Genomic DNA, 8,937 nt, shown 5'->3' with positions numbered 1-8,937 from the left:
CTTTTGATATACTAAAAGTGACAAGTAAAAGTGAAAATCTATTTTTGGAATACTAGACAAGTAAAAGTGAAAGGAGGGAGTAACACTTATAGAGGCGTTTAGGCTGATACCTTAAACAAACAGGTAGAAGCCATCATCAATCACACAATATCGCACTAAAATAATCATAAACTCTAAAGTAAGTAAGCGAGTATGAACACAGAACAAATGCATAGAAATGAAACTCGAGAAAAAAAAAATGATGTTGCAACTAGAAAATCACGAAAATGAAGAACATGAAGATGAAATCGCAGCGATCCACCTGAATAATCCTACGTGTGTGTATTTAACTATAGAGTCAACATCAATTAGATCAAATATTCATCAGAAAATTAATTCACATAGACATGCAAATGCAATAGAATAACTAAAAGTCATAGAGGCGTTTAGGCGGATAATCACATTATCACACCGAACTTTCGATAACTTTCGTCAGTAAACGAATATAAACATAGAACAACTGAACAAATACACAAAACTTTTTTAAAAAAAAAAAAAAAAAAAAGAAGTTGCAAAGTAACTAGGAATATTAAAATAGTATTGTAGATAGTTTGGCATACAAATCAGGAAAATGAAGAACACCTAACAACAACAAGAATCAGTTATCACCAATTAGATCAAATATTCATAAAAAAATCGCATAGACATGCAAATGCACCAGAATAAACATAGATAATCCACTGTATGTGTGTGCATTTACTATAAAGTCAACATCAATTAGATCAATATTCATCGAGAAATCACATAGACATGCAAATGCAATAGAATAACTAAAAATTATAAAGGCGTTTAATTAGTCGGATATCTTAAACAAACAGCTAGAACCATCAGTTACAATGTTACATGGATCTTCAAAGGAAAAAATCACATAATATCGCACTAGAATAAATGAATATGAACACAAAACAAATACATGAAACACCAAAAAAAAAAAAAAGTTGCAACTAGGAATAATCCAATGTGTGTGTGTATTTACTATAGAGTCAATCACATTTTCATGCAAATGCAATAGAATAAGTAAAACGTAGTGTGTATATATATATAACGGCGTTTAGGCGAATATACTTTGAAGTTGTAACGGAAATTATAAGCATTGCAACCGTCTTGAGGTTGAAGGTTAGTGAGGTTCTCAAGCTCAGCTATGATCATTAAAATGAACTTCACCATTTTTTTAAATTTTTGGTTTCTCAAACAATGCGTGTTGAGGAAGATACTTTAGATATTTATACCCCTACTGAAGGGTCAAGGAGTAAATTACCACATTTTGTTTGAGGATAATATTTCTGGAAGCTTCCAAAATGTGCTAACGAAAATTTTGAGATTTATTGAAATTGATAAGGACCATGACGTATTGATTTTTTTTTTCTTTTTTCGTATGATGTCTGGTACTTGTTTTGGAACGTCGATTAATTCACATTCATGTCTTGCATGGCGTTTTTCCCTATTAAGATTTGAAAAGAAAAAAAAAAAACTTACACCTAAAACTTGTAATTAAGTGTGAAGATATCATATGCATTCGATCACTTGATGGTGTCTTAATTTTTTGTTCCCCGTTTATGGTTGGTATCTTCTAACTACTAATGGCGCGCGGACCCGTCTAAATTAGTGCAATGTTAATATAATAATTTTCTAGTGCAATGTTAATATAATAGTTATCTTTCAACATCAATGATGAATTCCAAATTTATGAATTCTTAAAACGACCTCAAAATGATATATAATAATAATTTAGTTCATATATATATATTTGATAAATTTCTTAATAAATATACACTGCCGGAAAAGAAGCAACTTATTCACGTGAACTCACAGACGGCACTCTAGATCTGCCCAGTGCTTCCATTGCTTGATTTGAAAATGCAATTTCAAGTAATATTTGCTTAATAAACTTAGAGTTTGAATAGAAATTCTATTAAATTCTAATTAGTTATATTAATCCTTCAACATCTTTCCATTCTTAAATTCTAAGAGTTATTCTGTAAAGTACTCCATTAAAGATCAAAGTCAACAAAAGAAGCTCATTTTGAAAATTGAACTTTGATCTAACTTTGACACACAAATATCCAATCTTACTTGATTTTTTTTTTTTCCTTCGTTTCCTATTTTCATCAAATAATTACAAACGAAGATTTTTCTTTCCTCTCATATTTTCGAACAAGTGTGACCTTTCAAGTTCTTTCTAAAGTCGCCTCTAAAAACTATTACTTTGATGGATTGATGTTATTAGATTTCTAGTCATAATTCCTGGTCCATGGGATGATTTGATCAAGATCGATCGTGGGTCTAGTTATCAGTAACAAGTAAAATTGTCTGCGCTTTTCGTGGTGGAGAATAAAACAAAATCTATAGTTTAATTACACGTGTTCTACAATAAAAAGTAAAATATACAAAAGATTGTATTGTTCCATATATCAAAGACCTCCAATTGGTGATTTGGAACCTAAAAGTGGCACTCTTTGATCAGCTTTATTCTTACTGTATTGAGTTGATCATTCATAAGGTTATTCAATTATAAAATTGTGTAAGGTCATTTTTTATGGTATTGCAAAAGAAAAGTCATTGTATTTTTATTACTTCACGCACAAAAGCTACTCACTAAACTTATGTAATATTTCTGATCACTTAGCTGGCGTGGCAATTTTATTGTAACCAAAATCACAAAACACTAAAAATACCCATTATAATATTATATCAGTATAAATATCCAAGGTGTTTTCAAGGTCATTAGCAGTAAGACATGATACATGTTTAATGCAATTGTTGTGCATATTATATATGTCGGTACTATGTTATACTGTGTATGACTACTTTGTTAATATGCGATAGTAAGACTTATGTTGCTCGGACTCTTCAAAATATTGTTGGTGCATGTCAGATCCCCAAAAAAGCATCCGATACGTGCGGCAAATTTTTGATGGATCTGACATAGGTCTTGCAACATTTTTCAAAAGTTTGAGCAATATATGTAAGACTACATCATTTTCCTTTTTCATGCAGAAATTGCAATAGAATTCAAGTTTTGTTTTCTCGTAAAGGCCCTATTTTATTTTATTTTAACAGTGGTGTCCAAGCCAGCTTGAGCGCACCTCGACTACTTCCACGGGATACCTACAACCCGCACCGAAAATTGGTACCAGGTAACTCTCTCCCCAAAGGCTAAGACAGATAGGAAAAAATCACCTAGTGTTTTTTATGCTACTAGAATTTGAGCACGAAACGCTATCATGATTCTTATAACTTCGTTAACAATTAGGCCACACTGGGTGCTTTAAAGGGCCTAATTTTTAGTTGGGCGAATGGCTCATAAAGATCAGAAATTTCAAAAACTGAAATTGGGCTTTGAAGCACATTGAAGGCAGACAAAAAGGAGAATTTGCATATGCTGTTGTTTCACTGAGACATGAACTAAACCAAACTGTTCAGATATAAGAATAACCAATGAAATAATGATGTTTCTGTCTCTCCCCCTAATGAATTCCCATAGATATTACTACCTTATTTTTTATTTTATTTTTCTATAAGAAAAAATATGCAGTTTTCACATTAACTGTTATATGCAGTTCCAAATTTCAAAAGCCAACTGTTGACACCAAATATAAAAAAACTGTATAACACATTAACCGTTGGATGATACGACACTATTTTCATCTCTCTTGTAGTTTCTGATCCTTGCTGGGATGCGTCCATAATCAGCTATTGGCGTTGCTAGGTAAGAGGTGGGGTGGGACCATATCGTCGGGCCAATCAGCATATATCCGAGAGATCTTCTTGGATGGTTTCCATTTTAGGACTTTCTTTTCCTCTTTTTCTTCTTGTATCGAAGCATTAACCACTGCAATTGCAGAGGATAAGTCAACAGCAGGACCGGAGAAAGGCCTTGGCGTAATGGGGGCAGAATTAGTCAACATTTCCGTCTCAACCCGGCCATTAGGCGCTTGCAACTCTGCCAAAAGAAATAGCCAACATCAGAAAACCAATAGACTGAGAAAACAATGCAACACAACAAATCCCTGGAATTATATAGGGACGTAATCCAAACTTGTTAGTGTCAGGCTTTCAATGTTTAAGGGAAACAAGACACGGTGTTTCAAATGTGAGATATGTCCAAAGAGAGAAATGGCATATCTAATGTATTGTCACAGGAAATAGGATAGTGATAATCTGAGAAACAACGACTGGCTGCGAATGTGCAAACAATCAGTCAAGGGACATTGCAACACAACAAATTCCTCGTATTATATATGGATGTAATCCAAATGTGAGTTAATGTCAAGCTTTCAATGTTTAAGGGAAACAAGACACATGTCGAATAACTATTTTGCTATGATGACTGACAAGTGCGTGCTCCTAGTATTGGTTACAAAATGAAAAAAAAGTATCTAAACAGGATTCTGTTCTCAATTTGAACGACAGCAGCTATAATAAATTACTCATTTAGCATCAGCAAATTGTTTCTAGGCGCTCAGCCAAACATAATTATTTGTCTTAAGCTTTTTATGTTTCCTTATGCAAACCTTACTTTTTACAATAAAGAGATAAAAGAATTTTGCAAGACTTATAGCAAGAAAAATGAGACAATTGATTAAAAAACGATTAAACATAACGTCAAACTAACGACTAACAAAAAGATGAACTGTGTAAAATTAGTGTACCTGATTGGCCATGAGCAAAGTGGCAACGATCACGGAAGGGGCATTGACCAGTTGTCTCCCACTTGCTACATATCTTTGTCTTCCAATAAATAGGCTTAATTCGAACAGCATCTGAATCAGCATTTCCAAGCTTACTAACATCAATCAGCTCGGGATCACTTCTGCTCCCCGTAGTTCCGATACTTATTGCAGCACTCTCCCTGTACCTCGGCATGTCGGTCTTAAATTTCGGTGGACGTTCATGAAGAAAATTACACTTATCCCCATAAGGACACTCCTCTCCGTTATAAAACTTCTTGCAAATTTTCATCCTATGTATTATTTTCTGATCATCATTCCAGTTCTCAGCCCCTCTATCCTTTTCACGGACTAAGTCCTGCCAATTCGGAGGTGGCTCCCGCAAATCTTCAACACCATGAGCAAATGTACAATGTTCCCCATTCCTGCATGTAGGGGTGGCAAAATTAGCACATGAAAACATGACCCGCCAAACCCGTTCAAGATTGACCTGCCCAATTTAGCCCAACCCATTTCAGACCGTCTAAAAATTGGCTATATGTAGCCCAAATTGACCGATAGAAACGTTGTCAAAATATATTTTTTATTCATAAAGACAAATAATTTTACAAGGTCCTTAGAAAAAATTATAGAAGAACAAACCAAGAAATTAAAAATTAGTAAGAATTGGCCGGGTTGGGTTATGACCCGCTTTTGATCCCATTTGACCTGCCCAAATCAAGCCCAACCCGCCCATTTGACACCCTTACCTGCAAGTTCCTTCCAAGAATTTGGCACACATGCGCGTCTTATAAAAAATATGGCTAGTCCCTTTGCTTCCCGCAAGATTTGGTGGGTTCACTCTTGAATTCATAGCGGAGTTTGGCGAGTTGGTATCGAAATTCCTCAGTCTCTTGAATGGAGGCACATGGTCAAACTGAGAATACGACTCGACGAATTCGTGGTTCATCGGAGATTCATGAGGCCAAACGCCAATTGGCATAAACGGCGATTGATCAGAAAAACTCATATTCCCTTTTCTAATAACTGAATCCAATTCTATCCTTCTCCTCTCTAAAAAGAAAATAAAGATTCAATCTTTTGGCAGAGAAACAGAGAAATTAATAAAATACCAGTAACACCATAAATCTCAGAAAAACAGAGATACATATATTGACAATCAGGAACAAGCAGACAAAGTGAACAACAAAAACTAAAATAAAGATTGTTAAACAACAGTTCATAGAAAATAAATAACAATTAAAACTCAGTTCCAAACAAGTTGGGGTCGGCTGTATCAATCATCAGTATTCTATTTAAGCTAAACTCATGTCATGTGTTATCATAGGAAAAAAAAAAAAAAAACTGGGCTGCAAGCAAGAATTTATATATATGAATGAGCAATCAAAAAAATATATTCTTTTTCAAAAAGAAACATGATCAATCAAGAAAATAAATAAAATAGTAATGTAGAATGAGCAAACCTGAATCTAATCTCTCTCTTTTTAAAAAAAAAAAAAAAATCAATTTCAAGAATACCCACCTTAAACAAAAAATTCAATCTATTTAAGCTCAACTCATGTCATGTGATATCATAAAAAATAAAAATCAATTCAACACACACACACCCAAAAAAAAAAAAAAAAAAGGAAACAACTGGGCTGAAAACAAGAATTTATATATATGAATGAGCAACCATAAAAAATATATCTTTGTCAAAAAATACATGATCAATCTAGAAAACAGATAAAATAACAATGTAGAATGAGCAAACCTAAATTTAATCAGAGCTTCTCTTTTTTTTAATCAAAATCAAGAATACCCACCTTAAACAAAAATTCAATCAATTTAAAACCAAAAAAAAAAAAAAAAAAAAAAAACCGGGGCTGAAAACAAGAATTTATATATATGAATGAGCAACCAAAAAAATACATGATCAATCAAGAAAACAGCTAAAAATAACAATGTAGAATGAGCAAACCTTAATCTAAAAACTTTTTTAATCAATTTCAAGAATACCCACCTTAAACAAAAATTCAATCTATTTAAAACAAAAAAAAAAAAAAACTGGGCTGAAAACAAGAATTTATATATATGAATGAGCAATCAAAAAAATACATGATCAATCAAGAAAACAGCTAAAATAACAATGTAGAATGAGCAAACCTTAATCTAAAAACTTTTTTAATCAATTTCAAGAATACCAACCTTAAATAAAAATTCAATCTTTATAACAAAATTTAAACATGCAATTAAACAGAGTTAAATTCAAGACTTTGTATAAGCAATTTAAATATATGTATAAAACCTTACAAAAGTTTGTAGACCTAGCCGCCAATGTAAGAACCTTAATTGAGAAGTAAAAAATCAAATGAAACAAAGTCAAGTTTAAAGTGAAGTAAGAAAACCCTAAAACCTCAAAACGGCTAAACCCCTAAATAGTTTCATAATTAAGGATAATTATGAGATTATCCCATATAATACACTTTTGTGATTATCTGGCATATGGGCTTTGTAAATGGACCCAAGTAATTTGAGTAAACAAAAAAACAGAGCTAGTTTTTAAAAGATTTGAATAAAAAACAAGTTTGGAATTTTTTTTTTTTTTTTTTTTTTTTTTTTTGAAAATAACTTAAAGTAACATTTTATTTTTTGTTTCAATAATTCAAAACTAATTTTGAAGTTTGGATTTGAATTTGGAGATATTTGAAGTTGATTTGGACTAATTTGTAATAATTCCGAAGCGTCTGGATCCATATCTGGTAAAAATGGTAGTTTGGTTTTCTCTACACCGCTTTATCAAGCGTGATTGTGGGAAAAGTTCGTGAATGTGTTGGTGAAATTTTCTCAAAAACTATCGATGATTCTCCAGAATTGTAAATATTTTGTTCTAAAGCTATAACATAGTTATTAATTAGTAAACTTCTTGTGATTTGTCAGGATTTTGTAGTCCTTCATTAGCGAAGGCTATAGCCGCATAACTTATTTAGATGGCGCGAAAAGTTAAAAAAGGGGCGCGAAATAATCCTATTTGTACAAATCTTCCGAAATTGACTTTGATCATGAGAATAAATAGTCAGTCGCAATAAACCCTATCCATTAGCGAAAAACTCATGGTTCACCGGAGATTGACGCCAAACGCCTCCAGTGTCACCACAAAGGAATGGAATTTTTGTGTAACTTATTTAAAAGGCGTGAAAAGTTAAATAATGGGCGCCAAATAATCCTATTTGTATAAATCTCCCGAAATTTTCGATCATAGGAATAAATAATGAGTGGCAATAAATACAAGAATATTTACTTCCATAATCTCATCGATTTCTTACTTCGCAATAACTGAGGATTTAATTCTATAAATGACACATCTTTGGTCTGTAAATACAATGAATGAATATTACCTCTCGATGATCTTGAAACAGATCAATATCATGAATAACAATATCTGAACTATCAAATCAATTCGTCTTAATTCATGACAATATTACTTTTTAAGTATCGTGCTTTTTGAAAGAGAGTAAATAATTAAATTGGTTCAATTGCATGGTGCCAACCAAATCGAGTGCTAATTTTCATTTTATTGAATTAATTGATCGACGTGCTAACAATATTTATTTGAATTCGATAATACGTAAAAAAAAAAAAAAATTGATAAACTTATTTATTTTATTATTATGAGAATCAACCTATACGAGTCAAAGAGGTTTTCTTTACTGCATTTCTGTTAAATAGTCTTTTAACTATTATGACTTATAATATTTTTTACAGAAAAAGCTCAAATATCCCATCGAACTATCCAAAATGGCTTATTCATGTCACTTGTTAATAATTGAGAACATTTATGACATTGCCGTGACACATTTGGTTCATTCGTGCTTGTCAACATGGGCATCAAGCAATATAATCTATATGATGCAATTTAAATAAATCATGAAAATATAATTTGCGGAATGAAGTCTTGGAATTATAGCATAGCATGAAAATTCTTGAAAACATAATATTCTGTAAACATGAATGCACCACTGACTCTGTAAACTAACATCTGTCTATGAAACCTCTAAAACATGTCTGAATACTAACTACCAGGACATGGCCCTGGACTACCATAAACTGCATACTAAATATATATAGACTCCATGTGGAACCCCGAGAGGAGTGGGGCTCACGATAAGGCGATGCGAGGGTGATCTGCTTTGCGCGGGCGTATGCTCACGAAAATCGGTGTCTGTACCGCACCGTGAAGTGCGAGCCC

General features: G+C 32.6%; 1 protein-coding gene across 2 annotated transcripts; it reads right to left on the bottom strand.

Moving 5' to 3' along the window:
* Nucleotides 1-3,445: 3,445 nt before the first annotated feature.
* On the bottom strand, nucleotides 3,446-7,247 carry LOC132065281 (zinc finger CCCH domain-containing protein 39). 2 transcript variants are annotated; one of them, XM_059458596.1, is made up of 4 exons: nucleotides 6,997-7,247; nucleotides 5,459-5,762; nucleotides 4,692-5,134; nucleotides 3,446-3,982 (listed from the first exon to the last, which is right to left on the bottom strand). In XM_059458596.1, the coding sequence occupies exons 2-4, from the start codon at nucleotides 5,716-5,718 to the stop codon at nucleotides 3,729-3,731; spliced, it is 957 nt and encodes a 318-aa protein (XP_059314579.1). In that variant the 5' UTR covers nucleotides 5,719-5,762; nucleotides 6,997-7,247; the 3' UTR covers nucleotides 3,446-3,728. The 2 variants fall into 2 exon arrangements, with proteins under 2 accessions (XP_059314579.1, XP_059314578.1); XM_059458595.1 differs by having other exon boundaries at nucleotides 7,002-7,244.
* Between the last annotated feature and the right edge of the window lie 1,690 nt (nucleotides 7,248-8,937).

This window comes from Lycium ferocissimum, chromosome 7 (genome assembly GCF_029784015.1).
Source record: "Lycium ferocissimum isolate CSIRO_LF1 chromosome 7, AGI_CSIRO_Lferr_CH_V1, whole genome shotgun sequence".
In the NCBI taxonomy this organism is placed as follows: domain Eukaryota; kingdom Viridiplantae; phylum Streptophyta; class Magnoliopsida; order Solanales; family Solanaceae; genus Lycium; species Lycium ferocissimum.
The sequence above is the reverse complement of the archived record's forward strand: the minus strand, read 5'-3'. Positions and strand labels throughout refer to the sequence as shown.